Genomic DNA, 21,179 nt, shown 5'->3' on the forward strand with positions numbered 1-21,179 from the left:
TGTAGGCAAAATCCAGATCGTTTCTTCACTCGGAGAAGAAGAGGTGGGTAGAACCTAAAAATTACTTCTAGACTATAAAAAAGTAACCAACCTCAACAGGCAAAACACACCTTTTTAATGACCATTGTACTATTATCATTTCTGCATTTCTGGTGTTTTGTAAATAAATCACAAAACAATAAAGAAATCTAAAACTAAGAGAAAAGGCATTACAAAGACCAATTGTGGAAAGCAGGTGTTTAGAAATACAGTCATATATTCTGTCTACCCATCATTTAGGGGACAGGAAGTCCAGAGTTCAAGTACAACCTACTTAAGCAAATGCAAACTATGTAATTACAGAGTGGCTAAATGGTTATTCATATTACAAAATGGTTTTTCAGAGCACTTCTCTACATAGCATTTTTACTTGGCACTTAAAACATAACTCATTTACAAATGTTTATATACAAATTCAGGAAATAGGCATTGAATAGGTAAAATGAGAGAAGAAGAAGGGCAGAAGGAGAAAGTGACACCCCTATTCCACAAGTGTCTGTGTGGGGTTGTAAGTTCCCAGAAATTAGATGTAAAGTAAGGCTGGAGGAAGCTTGTGGGGTGACAGTTATAATTACACTGACTTTTCTGTTCAAACAATTATTCTTAACCTGCTTCCCAGGATGGACCTTATAGAGCTGTAGCTAAAACTTTTGCAGACCTGGAGACTAGCATGAGGCTATCACATAAGCATATGAAACCCTGAGATATGTAGCAAGTAGTGGATATGATATATCCATGGGTATCAGCATATGATGCCTCGGACAGAAGGATATTTATTTGGACACAGGCTGGAGTTTTCTATTAAAACAATGTTTCAGATCTTTGTTGCAAGAGAAAAGAAATCAACAGACAGATATTTGCCTGGTTCAAAAGATCAGGATACAATTTGATCGAAAATAAGCACTTACACTTAGCTTAGGGCACCAGAGTGGGGCAGAGCGAGCCCCTGCCAACTGGCACGGGGCTGCCAAGGGCATCACTGAGGGATGCCCTTCAGAGTCCCCACCATGCACTTGGCTTCTAGGGGGAGTAGAGAGATAAGGCAGGCAAAGGCTGACACTGGCTCTACAGTTTGCATTTTGTAAATGGCTCAGCAACGGAAGCAGGGCACATAAATATGAGGGTTTTGAGAATAAATCAAAACTCAGACCATGAAGTTCCATTTCCCCTGGTTCTACTGGAAAAAAAAAAAAAAGGCAAGGGGAGGGTGGGTGCGTGGTAAGAGTATGGAAGAAGAGAAGAAAAGAAAGGATGGGACAGGGCAGGGAAGAGACAGGGAGAGGATCAATGAATTCAAACAGTGCTGATTCCCAGGGAATTCTATTGTGGCAACTCAGAGCAGTCTGTGAGCAGAGACAGGAATGACAACTCTGCTCACGGTGAGGGATGGCAAGAGAGTTCTCGGGAACACTTTGGTCTCCAACGTTTGGGGCCTGTGTTCCTGCTTGGCCTCCGTGAGAATGCACTTTTGAGTGTTGACGGGAGGCCTTGGCTCCCTGGCTTTGAATTTGGCTTTGTAGTTCTGTACTCCGTGTTTCTGCAAAAGCCGCACGGTGGCGAGATAGCGCACGTTGCTGGGGTCAGGAGGGCACACCAGGTTTTTCTCAGGCAGGAGGGACCAGTGCAGGCAGCACCGCTCCTGATGCGCCAGCAGGGATGTCGGGGCCACCCGGGGAGGAAAAGGCAGTGTGTCATTGACCTTGAGGTGATTGGCCAGCTCAATGGGTCTCTTTTCACCTTTCCCATCAACTGTTTTCAATCCATATGCACAAGCCACACACTCATCCTTTTCCACACTCAGCACCTTCTCCTCCGGCTGCAAGAAGTTCTTACTCTTCTTACCCAGAACATCCAAGCCATTTGGGAGTGAAGCCTTCAGGGGAGGCAGAACTAAAAGGGCCCTGGAAGTCAAGGAGTCTGAGATGGAGGGACCTCTGCTGGGGCTTCTGGGGTCCTTGCCCCTAAGAGCCTCAGGGGTGGCCCAGTCTTCCTTGCACCACATAAACTCCTTTATTTGCAGACTCTTTTTCTCTCCCTGACCGCAGCGAGGAAAGCAGATCTTGCTAACCTCCCTGGAGGTGGCGGTGGTGGAGCCCAGAGACTTTCCCCGAGTCTGGGAGGGGCTGCCTTGATCCTTCTCCAGACCCACCTCAGCAGGAGCCCCTGACCCCAACTTCTCCGCCTCCACCTGAGGCCTGGCCTCAGCGCTCCCTTGGGAGAGACTGCCACAGAGTAAGCAGCTACCGGCACCTTCTCCCACCCTCGCCTTTTTAAGCTTCTTCCTGGGCCAGATGCAGGCAGTTGGAGAAGTCCTTCCCCAGCCTTGGACCTGCAAATAAAGCAGCAGGTTACTCCTGGCAGAGCTGCTCAAACTCAAGCTGTCCAGCTGTGGCCACAGCCCCATTTTGGCCATTCTAACTGAACTGGTATTTCTCTTAAAATTGACTCACCTTTTTTTTTTAATTTTAATACTATTTTAGCCTCAAAGTAATAGCATTTTTAACAGTATCTGTTAATCTAAAATACTAGCAATTGGATTTAAAACTAAAATACTAAGCAAAAACATCTATAAATGGCCATCTTGATGTGCTGACTCTTTATGTTTTCAGATGCACATTAAAATAAAGTCAGGAGGGGTGCCTGAGTGACTCAGTGGGTTAAGGCCTCTGTCTTCGGCTTAGGTCATGATCCCAGGGTCCTGGGATCGGACTCTCTGCTCAGCGGGGAGCCTGCTTCCTCCTCTCTCTCTGCTTGCCTCTCTGCCTACTTGTGATCTCTATCTGTCAAATAAGTAAATAAAATCTTTTAAAAAAAATGTAAGGGCGCCTGGGTGGCTCAGTGGGTTAAGCCGCTGCCTTCGGCTCAGGTCATGATCTCAGGGTCCTGGGATCGAGTCCCGCATCGGGCTCTCTGCTCAGCAGGGAGCCTGCTTCCCTCTCTCTCTCTCTCTGCCTGCCTCTCCATCTACTTGTGATTTCTCTCTGTCAAATAAATAAATAAAATCTTTTAAAAAATTTTAAAAAAATTTAAAAAATAAAGTTAGGACTCTTTAAAAAAATCAGAGCTGTTTGTACTTATCTCCCTAAGCTCTCTCAGACCGCCGGGCTGTTACCACACCTTAGGAGACTGCTGTGTGGAGGGGCCGGAGGGAGAGACAAGGAGCAGAGGCAGGTACCCCCAGCACCCCTGTGCAACCTGCCCCCCCCATCCATCCACACCTAGAGTCCCCTGGCTGAGCGTGCCACAAATGTCACAGTTAAACAGAGTTGCCAGGTAGAAATCAGGATCACATTTGAGGCTCACTTAATAGGAAACATGATAGGTACTGTTAACCGAAATTCAAATTTAATCAGGTATCCTGTGTCTTCGTTTGCTAAATCTGGCAACCTTATATGTAAAAACAAAAAACAAAAAACAAACAAACAAAAAACATATTTCCCATGCTTCTACCATGTTTCAGGCACCAAGCTAAGGATCCACTGGTATTGACATTCGTTCATTTAACCCATGCCATAGCACTGTAATTTAGGTATCCTGATGTCCAGGATACTGAGTTGGAAACTGTCCTTCAAAATGTTACTATAGCCAATGGTAAGTTCTGGCACATTCAGAAGGTCTGTGCATTCCCATGCAGGGGACAGTGAGAGGCTGTGAGAACCACAATGTCTCCTGGGCCTAACCACAGGGCCAGCCTCTCTAGTCATCTTGCACAAAAACATCCCTCCATCATCACTCACTCCAGACCTCTGCACCCTCTTGCTACACGTGCTCAGTCCCCCAAACTCCGAAATGGGAAGCATCGCTTTTTCAAAAAGGCTAGTAAGTGCCTGACACGGAATCGGGCATTCCTGTTCTCCTTGTACACCCCTCTGGCCAGAATTTACAGATGAGGAAGTTGGGTGCTAGGGGACAGGAGCCCTCCCCAAGGTTAGCTGTCTGTAAGTGGTGAATCTGAAACTGATCTTTCTTATTCCAAAGTCCTGGCCCTTATCAAAGCCACAGGGATACCTCAAATATATGACAACCAAAAACGAACAAACAAACAAATAAAAAACCCGTCTATTTTCTTTGGCGTAGTCAAGTCCTAATTCTTAGATGGCAATTATATTTGGGGGCTGTAAGGTCGCTGCCCTGTGCTGAACTCTTGAGATGCCTAAGGACACCTCTCCCAGCCTACTCTTCCACCTTCTGTTCTGAAACTCTGTCCCTTCATGTGCTGTTGAGCTGGTGCTGGGTCTTCGAGAGGACCATGTTGCTTGCTTCAGACCTCACTGCTCTTGACCCTGACTTCCAGGTGATTTTCCAGCTTTTGCAGAGAAGGGTCTCAGCACATTAACTGACAGATCCTCAGGCTAACCGGCCTCTCTACCTTAGGTGGCTTCGAACGAGACAAATCCCACGCTCCCGAGCGCCCCTCCTGCACCCTCCCCACCATCTTCCTCTGGCCAGACAAGGGGGGATGTGTCTCCTGGCTCTGCTTTGTAGCATGCCAGCTTTTATTCAGGTGGATACTTATTGAGGGAAATCTAAATTCTGGAACTTTAATCTTTCTATGATGTTTACAGATGTTCTATTTAATCTGTTAAACAGGTGGACCTGAGGAGCCAGCAAATGTTCTCTACTTGTTTGACCTTGAGCTGCTGCCGAAAAATCCAGACTCCTGAGCCCCACCATGGCCTACTAAGACCATACTCACAAGATGGACCTGGGCACGTGGATTTAAAAACACCCCAGGTGAGCCTCTATAGAGGATCTATGTCTCCAGGGTGTTCCGGTGGTCTGGCGGGGATCTGAGTCCAGAGATGGGGATCAATGACCCCTGACTCTTTTGGTTCTCACAGTTGGGCTGTCACGGGTAAGCTAAATGTTAGTTGGGTTGCTCTGGGTCAAAAACATGCAGTCCTGAGGCACCCCATCCTGAGAGGCCCCTGGGTTCTGCAAACATAGGAAACTCTCACTAACTGCTCCCAGCAAAGTGTTCTCTGTCCTCATTTAAATGCTGGCCCACCGGTCCCCGGCAGCAGCTCAGGAAATATCAAGCGCCATAAGCCCGGGCAGGAAGCTGGCTTTGGTGGGACAGGCCCCTGACACTTGGGACAAGGTGGCCTGAGAAGCCAGGGAGGACGGGTGTGCAGAGAGTGAAGAGCAACCGGCAGCAGGCGGGAGCAGGTGGCGTGGCACGATCGTCCCCAACAGACTGAGCAGCAAACATATTCTCAGCACGGGACACATTATGGATTGCATGACTGTCTCCCCCCAAATTCCTATTTTGAAGCCCAAATCCCCAAAGTGATGGTACTTGGAGGTGGGCCTTTGGAGGTTATTAGGGTTAATGAAGTCAAGAGGGTGGGGCCCTCAAAATGGGATTAGTGCCCTTATAAGAGGAAGTGGAGATAAAGGGTCTACTTGCACCACCAAGGAGGGCCATGTGAGCACAAAACAGGAAGAGGATCCCCCACCAGGACTCAACCATGCTGGCACCCCGATCTCAGAGGTCCGCCTTCTGGACTGTGAGAAATAAATGTCTGTTGCGTATGTCCCCAGTCTATGGTATTGTTAGAGAATCCCTGAACTAAGACAGAGCTGGGTCATTCCTTGTGGTGTCCTGGCATCCTGGGCACTGTGGGATGTGGAGCAGCACCCCCGGCCTCTGTCCGGTAGATGCCAGTAGCACCCCTTTCCCTCACCTGCAGTTGTGTGACATCGCGGCTGTTCTTAACACCTGCCTCCTAGGGCTGTTGAGAGGCTGAATGAATTGGTGTACGGGAAGCATTTGGTCCTGCACTTGCCAACACTAATGGGCCGCAAATACCCAATTAAAGGTACTGCTATTGCCATTCTGTGTATTTTACCTCTATTCCTAGAGTTTCTATGTTTCGTTGATTATACATTTTTTGGTAGTAACTAGTTTTGGCAAAAGTAAAAGGAAAGGCTGGCATTGAAACACAGATGCCCGAGGCACCTCGGTCAAGGAGATACTCACAGCTTCTTCCCACCCCGTTCCAATGACAGATTCCATGGCTTTTTCATCTTGTTCAAGCGTAATGTCACTGATACTGAGAAGACAACAAACATGATTCTTTTCACTTCTTTCATCCGGGCAAGTATAGGTTAATTCTGTTTCTTCTGGGCTGTGAATTTCATTATTTTCACTATTTTCTGATTCCGTCTCATTTTTCTGACAGAGATCCATTACTGTGATTGGGGCTGAAGGTTTTTAACATCTTCTTCCTGTAGCATGAAATGCAGGCTGAACTTAGTTTGTAATATGCATTTCTTAAAAACTGAAAGAAAAAAAAACCTAAATCTATAACTCACGCAAAATAACAACAAGACACATTCCAGAATAGACTGTAAGAAATATTACAAAACCAGCCATTGCCAGATATTGATACTATAAAAGATACAGCTATTTGGAAAGACTAATGGATTTAATTAAAGACCAAAGTTGGGATTGAACAAAAGAGGACAGGAAGATGTTAGTGGAGGCTTTATCCCTCGTGATGGGGTAGAGCGAGGCAAGGAATATAGGTTTAAGCACCCCTGTCCTCCATTCCAAAAAAAGTCCAGATGCTTCTGTGCAAACACCATGGGAACTGTGGTGGGCATGTGTGACCTGGCCACTTTCTCTTCTTTCCCTTCCTGGCAACTCTGGACACCGGTCGAGGCTGGGGAGCATGTGGTCTAGGCTGGGTCAGTGTGCGCATCCCAGTCCAGCCTGGATGACTGGGTCCTTATGAAAATGGACATCTGGCACAGACATGCAGAGAGGGAGGCCATGGGAAGAGTCTAAGGGAGAAGACTGTAAGCCACGGAGAGGGGCCCTAGAGCAGATCCTTCCCTCATAGCCCTTGGAAGAAACCAAGCCTGCTGACACCTTGATTTCAGACTTCCAGCTTCCAGAACGGTGAAACAATCCATTTCTGCTGGTTAAGCTTCCCCATGGTCTTTGGTCTGTTGTCCTATGTGAAGGCAGCCCCAGCACACTGGTACCGTTCACAGTGGTAATGGTCTCAGCAGGAATGATGATGAACGCGATACTGTCCAGCCTTCACTGATGCTTGTCCAGGTTGAAAAATGCAGCTTGGCATTTATAATCAGCCAAAGACTTAGGAAAGTTGTCATCCTTTTTATTTTTGTTTTTGATTTTAGTAGGCTCCACACCCAGCATGGAGCCTGACGCAGGGCTTGAACTCACAGCCCTGAGATCAAGAGCTGAGCTGAAATCAAGAGTCAGATGCTTAAACGACTGAACCACCCATGGAAGGTTATCATCCTGATCAGGAGCACAGACTTGGATGCCCAAAAGCCAGAGTTCCAATCCTATCAGTAGCTCTATGACCTTGGGCAAGTCAATTTTCCGGGTCTGTTTGCTCATCTCTAAGAAGGGCACGATTATAGCACCTTCCTACAGACAGAGGCTCCTTCTGAGCACCCCACAAGCCACAGAGATGAATCCCAGGGCCCAGACAGTGACCTCCAGGGGTCCGGCTGCATGCTGATGGGCAGCCAGGGCCTTCTGGAGGATTCCTTGCCTGTAATGACACAGAGGCCACACACTTGGCTTTCTCTCACCCTAATGAGCCCAGCCAGAAACCCACTTATTAAGTTTTCTATTGAGGTACAGATTAGTAACTTCTTAAAATATTATCTGTTTAATTACCATTTTGGCTTTTTCACATAGGCTTAAAGTAGCATTTTGAAGCAAATAAAGTTCCATTTACCTATGGAAGTTCAAATATCTTTGGACATCCTAATCGTTTCCAATATGAGATCAGAGGAAATGAAAGAAATCTGAAAGGAAAAAAATGATATCAGAAGTGGCTAAACCAAAAGGAAAAAAAAAAAAAAAAAAAAAAAAAGAAGTGGCTAAACCCCCAGAAGCGCTATTCTGTTTACTAAGAATAGCATGATTAAGGACTAGACTACAAACTAGCCTGATCCTTTCATCTTGTGAAATTTCACTTCAGTCACTACTCAGGCCCAAGAAGCTCCTAACTCAGTCGTGTTCTCTTCTGGATGACCCATTTGCTTGTACCACAAAAGCCCAAAGCCTTAACAAGTATACAGTTAAAAAGGAAAAAAAAAAAAAAAGTAGAGAATCAAAAGCAAAGCCATTTATTTAAATAAGAAAATAAATAAGCACTTGAGGTTAATGTAGCAAAGAAATAGGTAATATTTAGGAGGGATTAAGTATAGCTAGAATGTTCAAGTCAATAAGAAAAAAGTTCTGTGCTTGAAGCGTCTCTGCTGGCAGGGTGCTAACAGAACTAACTACCTGTTCTAGTGGCTCTAATTTACTGGGTCTCAAACTTAGCTGTACCTTAGAATAACGCCACAAACCCTACCCACAGAGATTCTGATTCTTACTGGTCTGGGCCAAGTCTGGCCATCACAACCTTCAAAACCTATATAATCCAGCAGCGCTATTAGGAAGATCTCCCTTATACTGACCCCAATACAGGTTTCCCTGCCCCCTCAATATCCTCCACCCTCGTGTCCTCCTCACTTTGCCCTCAAGAGCAAGGCTCTGTGATGGGAAGCCTTCCCATCCATGAATGGACTTGAGGAGCTCTAGGACACTTCGAAAAATGCTCAAGCATTTTTCTCAGGAAAAGGGCTTGCATCAGAGGTACAGAGCTGTCTGTCACTGCAAAGGGTTGAAGAGTCATTGATCTGAAGATGGCCTGTTGCCTCAGCTCCCAGCCAGCCCTTTGAAATGGATGAAAAGTTTCCACATACTCTTATGTCTGTCAGGTTAACTATCTCCAGCAACTTCAACTATTTCTCACATGTCGTGAGAATATGTGAAATGTGAGAGGAAGACAATATAATCTCTGTATCAAGACAGACAAACGGCAGAGGCCAAAGATGTGGTAGTGAGGAAGGCCCTATTTTGGAGTCAATAGAAAGAAGTTGGACCCTGTGAGGGTACCAGAAGAAGTTCCAGTCACATTATACTCCCAAACCAGAAGAAGTTCCAGTCACATTATACTCCAAAATGCCAAAAGAAAGCCAGGTAATGATAATATTAAATAATAAAAGTGAGAGCGCCAGGCATTGTTATAAGCACTTCACACATTTGTTATAAATACTGCATTTTATAAGTACTTTATTCATTTAAGGGAAGATCATGGGAACAGTATTGATGCCTTATGACCAAACACTAAAAAATCATCTGGGAAGTCAGTAAACAGACTATTCTTAGTCAAATGGCCAGATTACTGCATACCAGATAGCTAGGTGCTCCTCGGTAACACTGGTGTTCAAACTGGATTAAGACGCTCCACTACTAAAACAGAATGTTGGCGGTCTTTTCCTAATCAGAAAAAAAAGAAAAGAAAAGAATTGAGTTAGTGGAAAGAACAATCTTCATTTAAAATTTTTCTCCAGTAACCATGCCTTCAAGTTGTATTGCCCATTCTTATCTTCTGGCTCATGTAAGAGACAACAAACAGAAGTATACACGAAACAATCAAAGATCAACAATATCAAGAGTGGATATGTGATTTCTTGTATGCATTCTTACTTTTCTGTTGAAAGGCAGAAATCTGTAGGGATGTAATAGTCATATTTTCTGATAGTAAAATTATGTCTAGTTTACAGATTTGGAGTCAATCAATAGGTCATCCTATACCACTTTCCAACTTCTGTGGAGCTTTACAATCATATAACTGAGAGCTTATTACTTTACAAGCATCTTGTTTCATTCCACCAGTAGCTCTAAAGATTAGAATGACACGTGCAACCCCGAAACTCATGCTCCTCAGTTCCCGGTGTTCCCCCCAAAAGTGACATGATAATCCTGAAAATAATTGAAGACAGCTATTATTTCTTCAGAAAAGAATCTCAAATTCCCTCATCTTAAGAATGTATAATTACTGATAATGTATAATTATAAAGATAATTAAAATACAGTACCTGGAAATGAGGGTAATATTTCAAATGTGGTCTGGCTAGAAATGCCTATTTTGAAAACTGACTCCCTTTGATCTGAAATCTACACCTATTAATTGAACAAAGATTGCTACATTTTTTTTGAAGATTTTATTTATTTGAAGGCAGAGATCACAAGTAGGCAGAGAAGCAGGCAGAGAGAGGGGAAGAAGCCAGCTCCCAGCTGAGCAGAGAACCCTATGTGGGGCTCAATCCCAGGACCCTGGGATCATAATCTGAGCGGAAGGCAGAGGTTTTAACCCACTGAGCCACCCAGACGCCCCAGATTGCTACATTTTTAAAAAAGCAATATCTCAATCCTGGTTAACACTGATCTGGAGGTCATCTATAACTTCTATATTTTTTTCCCACATGAATTGTTAATAATCCTTGCCTTTTTCACTCCATATCCATGCTGTTAATTTTCTTCAAAAAATTTTTTTTCTTTTTGGGGCACCTGGGTGGCTCAGATGGTTAAGCATCTGCCTTCAGCTCAGGTCATGATCTCAGAGTCCTGGAATCAAGCCCCATACTAGGCTCCCTCCTCAGCGGGAAGCCTGTTTCTCCCTCTCCCACTCCCCCTGCTTGTGTTCCCTCTCTCGCTATCTCTGTCCAATAAATAAATAAAACCTTTTTAAAAATAGCAAGAAATTTATCCGCCCCCCCTTTTTTTCACTAGATATAGACCTCTGGATGGATCGGATCTTTCCAAAATTTCCTCTTGTTGGTTTTGGACATCATTCCAATCTGCTTAGATATTTGTCAGTCTGACTGTGACTCCCCACAGCTTGGTCATTCCTTCCCACTTTAAGACTTGCAATTTGATAGGCATACCTCCTGTAACTTCCTCTAAGTCCCCGATAAAATATTGGCAAGGAGAGGGTAAAGGATAATGCCATGTGTTTATCCCTTGTACTGGGGCATTTACTAATTATCAACCGGCTACAAATTCACCTAAGTATAGAATTATTTGGCCTATGCATATAAATCTCATCTATAGGATTCGTGATCCATCGATTTAGGTAAACTTCATTTTTTTTTTAAAAAAAAGGACTACCAAGAGTTTAGAAATTCACATTTATGTTGATGTCTATTAATTTTTAAAATATTTACTCTCTATCTTAGGCTTGAAGAAGATTGTTGGTTCCAAACAGTCCCAACACAACTACAGCGCTGCATTGAAAAGGGTGTTAAGACTTGGCCACTGCAGGAAAGAGTTCTGTGGTTGATTAATGATGTCTGCTAGAGAATAAAGAGTGGTAACACACATGCTACCTATTTGCCATTGCTTATATAAAAAGTCAGATTCCAAATGCCTTATTCTAGATTCCTACACCTGGTTGACACATTCTCAGGTAATTAAGGAGGGGGTGTTAATGGGCCAGGAGAGGTGAAAAGCCCAGGACACTTAAGTCAAAAGCAAACTATGATCCCTTAAAACTCCTTGCCATCTCCTTGGCTCTATACCATGCCCTACACCCTGCCCACTTCTTTCTGGAAGCTTCAGGTTTAAAAGAATCTTGAATCTACGTCCGAATTTCAGCCTGGGAAAGAGAGGCTTCTCATAGTCTCAACTAGAATACGGAATGGGCGGTCCTGTGGATCCTTAACAACATGTGTTGGGTGAGGAAATCAATGAACAGAAACACCGTTAGCTATGGTAGAAGCGAAGTTTCTTAATACAGAGCTAAGCTTCAGGCATATGAGGTGGTTAAAGAGGTCTTGGAAGAGGGTCTTGGGCACGCTGATCACTGGTCATATAGTTTCTAAAGGAAAATGATATGAAGGCTTCAACCTAATTTACAGTTTTGGAACACAGCTCCGCAGGGAGTTGAATCTGCCTCAAAGTTAAGCACATGCACCACTCAATTTGCACAGTCTGTTCACATTTTCAGGAGTATAAATCTTATCTCTCTACGTTAATTATCTTGCTCCTTATGCTTCTTTCGCGCCCACAGAGCACAGCAGCTTCGATGACCCATAGAAGGAATCCTATGGGCGTGATTCATACAACCATCCCTCCAGATCAGCCGCTTGGGTTTTTACTGCAGTCCCAGTCTCCAACCCTTCCGCTCTTTCCACTCACACCCGTTCCCTCGCTAAGTGCCTATCAGATGCCTAGCTCTGGTAATAAAATAGTAAAGCAATGCCTGTCTTCTCAGCTTACAAGTCTACATGAAAGCACAAGTCATCAAACACACACAATCCACCTGTTGCTCCTAAAGCCCAGGCGCTTCACACCTGGCTCTTCCCTTTCTCAAAATGGCCCCTCCCCTTCCCCGAGGCTCCTTCCCTTCTTTCAAGATCCTTCCTCCACGTCACCCAGCAGCTCCTGCCGTGCCACAAAAGATGCCTACCCTTCTTTCAAGAGCTGTCCTCTCCCGCGAAACGTAACCCCTTACCTACGAGACCTTCCCCTTCCTCCCTTGGCTCCTCCCCCCCAGGGCTCCGCCCTTTCAACAGCCCCTCCCACTGCCACACCCATTCCTCGCCGCTCCTCCCCGGGGCCCGCCCACTCTTATGCCAGCCCCCGCCCACACTACCTCAAGCTTTCGCCTTCCCGCCTCGGAGGGCAGCTTCCTTTCCGACCCGGCGGGGCCTGTCGCTCTGCCGCCTGTGGAGTGGTCTGGGGCCTCGCCCCGGAGGCGGGGAAGCGGCGGCGGCCGCTCACACCCTTCTGTGGGCCCCACGGGATGCAAGGCCCCGGGACAGCTAAGTCTCCGCGGGGAGGCGAGGGCGACAGTTGCCCTGGGTGACGGACGCGCTGGGGGCGGGACCGGCGGGGGGCTGTCGCAGAAGTGATGCAGAGCCCTCCTGGCGTAACAAAGCCGGAGCGCGGGCGGCGACGCTGGCTGACGGCTGTGGGCACGTGCTCCCGGCAGGCTCTGCGCAGCTGCGCACCTGCCCGCGGCGCCTGACGAATCGCCGCCTCCTGTGGGCACCGGAAGACGCGTTTGAGGTAAGCGAGAGACCCAGCTGCGAGGCCGACGCCGCGGCCGGATGCCCCGCGGACCGTGGAGCTGGAGAGGGTCCTCGGACCGGCTTCCCCTCGGAGACCCGGGGCGCCACGCCCCGCTCTGTTGCCATCGAGCCGGAGGGTGCTTGGGGCGGAGGCAGGGGGGCTGCCCTGCGCGTTGTAGGGTGCTCGGCGGCGGCCGTGGCCTCCACCCTCTAGATGCCCGGCAGCCACAAAGGTCTCCAGCTTTGCCGGCGGTTCCCAAACCACCCCTACTCTGGAGAGCGGCTGTGGGCCGAAACCTCCTAGTGGAATCCACTCCCGGCTTGTTCGACGGGGCGGTAGTTTGAATCCGCTGACGGCGCCACGGCGCGCTCCTGGAACTTGCCCTGTGGCGGTACAGCCCTGAAGGGAAGTAGCCTCTGCCCCCTTAAGGCAGAGGGCGAACTGGTGGAAGACGAGGCGAAGCTCCCCACTCCTCCCCTCCTCTGGCCCTCGCACTTTGGAAGGCCTCGGAAGTGCAGCCGGGGGTGGGAACCCATGGCCCAAGGCAGTTCCTCAGGTGGAGCCTGGGCCCAACTCACGTCTGATTCCAAAGCCGGTCTGCTTTCCAGTTGTTTTCCTCTCAGTCTGAGTATTTCTGTTGTGTAAAAGCATTTGCATGTCTTTTATAGCACTGTGATTAAGAAGCATTTGGAAAGATAGCTATATATTACCTTTTTTTTTTTTTACAAGCCCCCCTCCCCCCCGTAATTACCCTGGAAAGTCTACAGAAAAACTACTGTTAACAGTAGTAACAGTTAACATCTAACAGGAAGTTAGAACAACGTACTTTTCTGGATATGACCTTTAGGTGTCATTTCTTTACCTAAAAGATGCACATTTGGGTCTTGTATCTCGCAACCTGGAAGAAATGGTATGCCTGCAGACTTCTAAGAACAATTGTACAAAACTGCATTACTTCACTGCGCATTTTTAAAACATAAAACGTTCATAAATTTAAATGGTAGCAAAATATCATAGATGTTGGCATTTACAAGTGTCACATCCCTGGGGACTTGGGTGGCTTAGGCAGTTAAGCGTCCCAGTCTGGGTTTGGTCCTGATCTCGTGGGTTGTGAGAAGGAGCTCTGCACTGGGCTCTGCTCCAGCGGGGAGTCTGCTTGGATATTCTCTACCTCTGCCCCTTCTGCTGCTCATGTTCTCTCTCTCTAAGTAAAATCTTAAAAATAAAATGTTACAACCCTCTTTGAAAAGTACTGAAATCTAAGGACAGTTTGATACCCATCAACATCTATTTAAAAATATGAACTGATTAAAACAAATTCTTCTTTCTTCTTAAATTCGTAATTGTATTCAGATTCTCCTTTCTACACAGAACTTTATTCTAACATACTTATGATCAAATGGTCAAGACTTACTGAGTACTCGTGTCAGTTTGATGTGCAAAAGAAAACTAACTTGAAAGTGAAACTTCAAGACCCTAAGGCTAAAATATAAAGCAGTGCCTTGTTTTTCCAGATGGAGAAATGTCCTTATTCCTACTAAGTTGACAAACAGTAGGAATGTATTACATGTGTTGATAGTTATTAATGTTGCTGGAAGTTACCACAGTGAGATGGGTGGCACTGTTCTCCCCTCCACAATTCTTTTATCTGTGGATACGTATCACATGTTGCTAGAATGAGACCGATTCAGCCCAATTTTATTCTTTTAAAACGTGTATAATCTGGTAACTTGTTCATATGAAGACGCATATGAAAGAGGTTCTGTTATAGCAGTCTCTCAAGTTTTTAAAAACTCCTTTCCACACAGAAATCTGTTAAAAATTTTTTTACTGACAGTTCAGCTAGGTCCTCCTTCACTTCTGAAAACAAAATTTGAAATCACCTGACTAGCAGGCGGCTTTGTTACCAACTCACTAAAGCTACTTTCTGTTTCTGGGAAGTATACCAAACATTTTAACAAACAGTTTTACTAAATGACTCTTAAACTTGACGGTGACCATGTTTGCATTAAGCACATCAGAAAGTTGGAAGGTGGTAACTGATTTCCTTAACAATAACTGCCTGCACACCTTGCTTTTAAATGGGCTTTTTTTTTTTTTTTGAAAGATTTTATTATCCATTGACAGAGATGACAGGTAGGGCAGAGAAGCAGGCAGAGAGAGGAAAGGAAGCAGGCTCTCCACTAAGCTGGGAGACCAATGCGGGGGTCGATCCCAGGACCCTGGATTCATAACCTGAGCCAAAGGCAAAAGCTTTAACCCACTGAGCGACCCAGGCACCCCTAAATGGGCCTTTAAAATGGGCTAGTGGTAATCACTGTTGGAAGTTCAGCAGGTAAAAACCAGATAGCACGACTGAGCAGAAACGTTGAAGGACAACTGTTCAGTTATTATTACAAAAAGCCATTATAGACTGAATCAAGATATGAGAAGCCCTAGTAGAATAAAATCCTAGAGTTGGCCCAGGAATGTTTCAAAAGCAGAAAGATGGGAGCACCTGGGTGGCTCAGTGGGTTAAAGCCTCTGCCTTCAGCTCGGGTCATGATCCCAGGGTCCTGGGATCGAGCCCCACATCGGGCTCTCTGCTTAGCAGGGAGCCTGCTTCCTCCTCTCTCTCTGCCTGCCTCTCTGCCTACTTGTGATCTCTGTCAAATAAATAAAATTAAAAAAAAAAAAAAAAGCAGAAAGATGGAGGCAAGAGATATATGAAAACTGTATTTTTTATTTAATTTTGCTGTGAAACTAAATCTGGCCTAGAAAGGGAAAATACTGATGGTGATAGGTAGTGAATAATAAAACCATTTGCAAGGAAAAGAATTTAATCACCTTGTAAAGTGAGGATCATTTCTGAGGAAAGCATGTGTGATTGGGTCTGAAAGAACAGAATGACTACTTTGTTTTTGCTTTTAGTTTTATTTGTCAGAGAGCCATCGAGCAAGCACCAATGGGGAATCAGGCTCCCTGCAGAGCAAAGAGCCTAGTGCCAGGCTCCATCCCAGGACCCTAGGATCATAACCTGAGCCGAAGGCAGATGCTTAAGCAACTGAGCCACCCTGGGATCCCGAATGCCATGATTGTTAAGCAGTAATGAGGAAAGTTACAGTAAGCATAATTTAAAAAAAATATTTATTTAGGGGTGCCTGGGTCCTGCTCTGCAGGGAGTCGGCTGCTCCTTTTCCCTCTGCCTCTTTGCCCCACTCATGCTCTCTCAATAAAATCTTTCTCTTTTTTAAAGATTTATTTGACAGAGATCACAAGTAGGCAGAGAGGAAGGCAGAGACAGGGGGAAGCAGGCTCCCTGCTGAGCAGAGAGCCCGATGTGGGGCTCGATCCCAGGACCGAGACCATGACCTGAGCCGAAGGCAGAGGCTTAACCCACTGAGCCACCCAGGCGCCCCTCAAATAAATTAAATCTTAAAAAAAAAAATTTATTTAGAGAGAACACAGAAGCAGGGGGAGGGGCAGAGTGAGAACCTCAAGCAGACTCTCTGATGAGGGCTGAGCCCCATGCAGGCTGATGCCAGAACCATGACCCAAGCTGAACGCAAGAATCAGATGCTCAACTGACTGAGCCACCCAGGTGCTCCAAGTAGTTTCTTTCTTAAAACTTAATGTCATTTATTTCTTTACTCTGGGAGGTGATAAAATTTTTAAGGTGATAAAAATTTGCAATACCTCTAGGGTAATCTGTTCCATTTCTTGAATTTTAATTATTAGCAAATGTTATCTAAAACCTTTCTTAGGGTGCCTGGGTGGCTCAGTGGGTTAAGCCGCTGCCTTTGGCTCAGGTCATGATCTCAGGGTCCTGGGATCGAGTCCCGCATCGGGCTCTCTGCTAGGTGGGGAGCCTGCTTCCCTCTCTCTCTCTGCCTGCCTCTCTCTCCATCTACTTGTGATCTCTCTCTGTCAAATAAATAAATAAAATCTTAAAAAAACAAAAAAACAAAAAAACCTTTCTTAAACTGTTAAGACCAAAACCATTCAAAAGGAATATGAGGTCAGAAAAATTAAATTCTCTGATTTACCATTTGAAAGGCCGTTCAACACCTGTTATTTTTTTAAAAGATTTTATTTATTTATTTGACTGACAGAGATCACAAGTAGGCAGAGAGGCAGGCAGAGAGAGAAGGGAAGCAGGCTCCTCACTGAGCGGAGAGCCCGATGCGGGGCTTGATCCCAGGACCCTGAGATCATGACCTGAGCTGAAGGCAGAGGCTTTAATCCACTGAGCCACCCAGGCGCCCCTAACGCCTGTTATTTTTGACAGCACTGTAGTAGAAATGAGGGTTGAAATGGTTCTATATTCTAAATAGCAAAAGACCAACTTGCCATATAACTGGCTCTTTGAAAAAGCTCACAGGGATCCTAACAAAGCAAATGTGTGTCTTTGGGAAAGGATGAGAGAATAATAAACTGCCCATCTCCTTTCAGATGATAATCACTGATGTCCTTTCATGCTGGAATTGCCATTTTTGCTTGCATTGATCCTCCTTCCCTACCACCCCATTCCAACTTCAGTATTTTTATAGTAACATTAGCGAAGAACTGATAAAGAATGGAACAGGAATATTTAAGTGTCTTATCCTCTCCACCACCTTTCTTTTCTCTGAAATGATGGTAGTTATGGATCTGTCCCACCTACCTCTGGATATTGCTGTAACCATCAAAGAAGGTAATGTGTGAGAGTACTTCAAAACAAAAGAGTAAGTCTGTGCTTCGTTTCTATAGTGTAGTGGTTATCACGTTCGCCTCACAAAAGAGTAAGTCTATGTAATTGTTACTCATTCTTTTTTATTTCCAAAGCAGAGTAAATTAATTTTAATAATTAAAAGTTGATGAATAATTATACAAATAAGGAAACAGTCATCCAAACTGTTTTGGATACTTTCTTGATAAGGGTGTAAAGATATAGCTCAGCAGTGACATGGCCATAAAAGATGGCTTCTTTCTCCTAAGGACTAGGAAAAATTTATTTACCTTCTTATTTCCTCTAGGTTTTCACATTTGCAGTTTATTCACGATCAGAAGGTGATAGTATCTGAACACATCCCTCTTCCTGCACTAGCTGGGAAAAACATTAAGAGGTATGTCTGCTCTTATTATGTGTATGTGTGTATTTATATACTTATAGTTATATGTGTATATGTAATATCCCCTTCAAAATATTAGTGGAGTATACTTGGCTTAGAAAATACGCTATTTAGCTACTTAAAAAACACCACTAGGCACTGTGAATTTGCTTAAGTTGTGAAGAATATTCACTAAGTCCATGTGTGAGCTTTTAAGTTCCACTATGTCCATTTCTGTTCCCATTACTTAAAACAGAAACCTAAATGTGGTTTATTTTCTTAAGGATGCCATGTGTTGTGCTTAGCAAACTTTTACCTTTCCTTGTCTTCCTCTTCTGTCTTCTCATTTAGCAGTATTAAAAAAAAAAAAACAAAATAAAACAAAACCACCATTCAGTGTCTTTTTTGATTACATTAAAGACGACCAAAAATGGTACTTAATGCTATCAGGCAATTAGGTCTTTTAAGAAAAACCAGACTTGTGACTAAAAGGAAACATTTTCTTGGAAACTTTCATTGTTATGGCTTAAATTTCCTTTAAAAAAAGTAACTTTCTATAAGTTAAAATCAGCATTTGTTAAAATGAGCATTTTCACAAATAGTAGCAGAGTCATTAAATGAAATATTAAGTGCAAAACAAAAAAAATATGATTAATGAAGAAAGTTGAATGTTTTATTATTAAACGATTTATCTTCCTGCAAAGCTGTTGCTTCACTGTATAAAAATAGCACCAGCAAGTGCAGTATATTGCAAAATTAAGGTAGTATTGTTTTTATCTGACACTGAACAACTAACAAACCTTTCTCTACTGCCAGTTATTTCCACTGGAAAGATTATTTAAGTATTTTGATCCCCATCCAGGGATAGATGTAAGGAAGTTAAACATTATTCCCTAAGGCTTAATGTAACAATGTCATCCTTCAATTACATGATTTTTAAAACTAGTTTTTAACCACAGATAATTTCAGGATTCTGCATATCATAACTGGAGCATAAAAATCATATGGCGTTGCAAAACAGAGGCATACTGTGTTTTTCTGCAGTCATTATAAAGTTAAGGGGTATTTTCTTCCATTAGCATTGTTGCAAGTAGTTTCTTTTTCTACTGTTATTGTCAATAGTTGCTATTTTAAAATCCTCTGTGTACCACTAATTTAAGACAACTATGCTAGATTAAGTTGTTTCATACTAGTTTATTTAGGGGTTCCATTTTCACTCCTCAATAGATTTTATGTATTTCGCATATGCTTCTTCACTCATTAATTCATCCAGTTCTGAGGGATTACTGAGTGCTATCTTGATCAGCCAACCTGCAACCAAAAAAAAGTATCATATTCCAAATAACCTTTTTAAAGAGTAAAAGTTCATTCAAAATGTGAACTTTTTGAGCCTCATAATTAATCTAGTATTCTTTATGTAAATCACTCATTACTTGTTTAAGGAGCTTTATATTTTAGCCTTAAGAATTCAGTTAACATCCTTGCATATCACAACTGAAAAGAATGCAAGTACATAGATTCTACTCTAAAAAAGTTTAAGAACTCTTAACCTCACACCTGTCAGAATGGCTAAAATAAAACAAAAAACAAGTGTTGACTAGAATGTAGAGAAAAAGGAACCTTTATGCATTGTTGGTGGGAATACAAAGTGATGCAGCCACTGTAAGACAGTATGGAGTGGCCTCAAAAAGCTAAAAATTAGAGCTACCCTACGATCCAGTAATTGCATTACTGAGTATTTATCCAAAGGATCCAAAGGCTAATACAAAATGCTATATGCACCCTTATGTTTACTGCACCATTATTTACAATTAGCCACATTATGGAATCAGCCGAAGTGTCCATCAACAGATGAATGGATGAAGATGTGGTTATGCATATGTGTTGATGTGTACAGAATGGATTATTACTCAGCCATAAAGAAAAATATAAAATCTTGCCATTTTCAATAACATGGATGGAGCTAAAGAGTATAATGTTAAGCAGAATAAGTCAGAGAAAGACAAATACCACAGGATTTTAATCATATGTGAAATTTTTACAGTAAGCTCCACAACCAGCATGGAGCCCAACATGGGGCTTGAACTCATGACCCCGATCAAGACCTGAGGTGAGGTCAAGAGTTGGATGCTTAACCGACTAAGCCACCCAGGCACCCATGATATGTGGAATTTATGAAACAAAACAAAGGAAAAAAAATAAGAGACTCTTCAGTTTAGAGAACAAACTGATGATTATCAGGGCAAGGTGGGTGGAAGGATGGGTGAAATGTGGCATCGGGATTAAAGAGTATATTTATCATGATAAGCTATGAGTAAAAAGTGCACAACTGCTGAATCACTGTATTGTATACCTGAAACTGATATAAACACTATATGTTAACAATACTAGAATTAACTTTTTAAAAATTAAAAACAAAAAAACAAAAAACAAGACCTCAAGTTGTCCTAACTATCAGCAACACTGAGGGATCCAAACACACAAGACCAGGGATATCTTTCTTTAACAGAAGGAACACCGACACTCTAACGGCTGAGGTAAAGGGGAGCTGGCAGCAGAAAGCCCTACTAGAGTTAGAAAGGCTAGGTGACAGGCAACACAGAACTACAAGCTAATCTTAATTTGGCAATTCGTGTACAAAATGGCGAAGTTTTATTCTATTACCACCTATACCACACAATATGATTGGACACCTTTATGTGTGAAGACATAAATACTTGCAAGTGTTCATAAAAAGTCTACACCTGAAACACTAAGAGCTCTATAAATAAGGCAATGCTTTATTTGACAGAGATCTAAACCTAACCTTACATATTCAGCTTCTGTGTTTCCCTTTTTTAAAGCAAAACATCCCTATTTAGTATTAAAAAGTGAAAAAGATGGAGTTACTATCTGCTAAAGCTCGCTTGAAACTCTAAATGTTAACTGCAGCAATAATCCTATGAAAAAATTTCTAGCGGGACGCCTGGGTGGCTCAGTTGGTTAAGCAGCTGCCTTCGGCTCAGGTCATGATCCCAGCGTCCTGGGATCGAGTCCCACATCGGGCTCCTTGCTTGGCAGGGAGCCTGCTTCTCCCTCTGCCTCTGCCTGCCACTCTGTCTGCCTGTGCTTGCTCTCGCTTCTCTCTCTATGACAAATAAATAAAATAAAAAAAAAAATCTTTAAAAAATAAA

At 43.7% G+C, this 21,179-nt stretch overlaps 2 protein-coding genes across 3 annotated transcripts in view; both read right to left on the reverse strand.

Moving 5' to 3' along the window:
- Positions 1 to 21,179, reverse strand: part of C17H16orf46 (chromosome 17 C16orf46 homolog) — a 21,294-nt gene continuing 115 nt past the window's right edge. The window contains exons 1-5 of one of the 2 annotated variants that reach the window (XM_059383640.1): positions 12,519 to 12,930; positions 9,272 to 9,358; positions 7,764 to 7,833; positions 6,023 to 6,270; positions 1 to 2,368 (exon numbers count right to left, since the gene is read on the reverse strand). In XM_059383640.1, coding sequence (XP_059239623.1) covers positions 1,373 to 2,368; positions 6,023 to 6,232 — 1,206 coding nt within the window. In that variant the 5' untranslated portion in view covers positions 6,233 to 6,270; positions 7,764 to 7,833; positions 9,272 to 9,358; positions 12,519 to 12,930 and the 3' untranslated portion in view covers positions 1 to 1,372. Of the gene's footprint in view, positions 2,369 to 6,022; positions 6,271 to 7,763; positions 7,834 to 9,271; positions 9,359 to 12,518; positions 12,931 to 21,179 lie in introns of those variants that run through there. The other variant, XM_059383641.1, reaches the window with a different exon arrangement.
- Positions 18,653 to 21,179, reverse strand: part of GCSH (glycine cleavage system protein H) — a 13,615-nt gene continuing 11,088 nt past the window's right edge. Inside the window, exon 5 of the mRNA XM_059383642.1 lies at positions 18,653 to 19,317. Coding sequence (XP_059239625.1) covers positions 19,220 to 19,317 — 98 coding nt within the window. The 3' untranslated portion in view covers positions 18,653 to 19,219. The remainder of the gene's footprint in view (positions 19,318 to 21,179) is intronic.

Source organism: Mustela nigripes, chromosome 17 (assembly GCF_022355385.1).
Source record: "Mustela nigripes isolate SB6536 chromosome 17, MUSNIG.SB6536, whole genome shotgun sequence".
Classification (NCBI taxonomy): Eukaryota; Metazoa; Chordata; class Mammalia; order Carnivora; family Mustelidae; genus Mustela; species Mustela nigripes.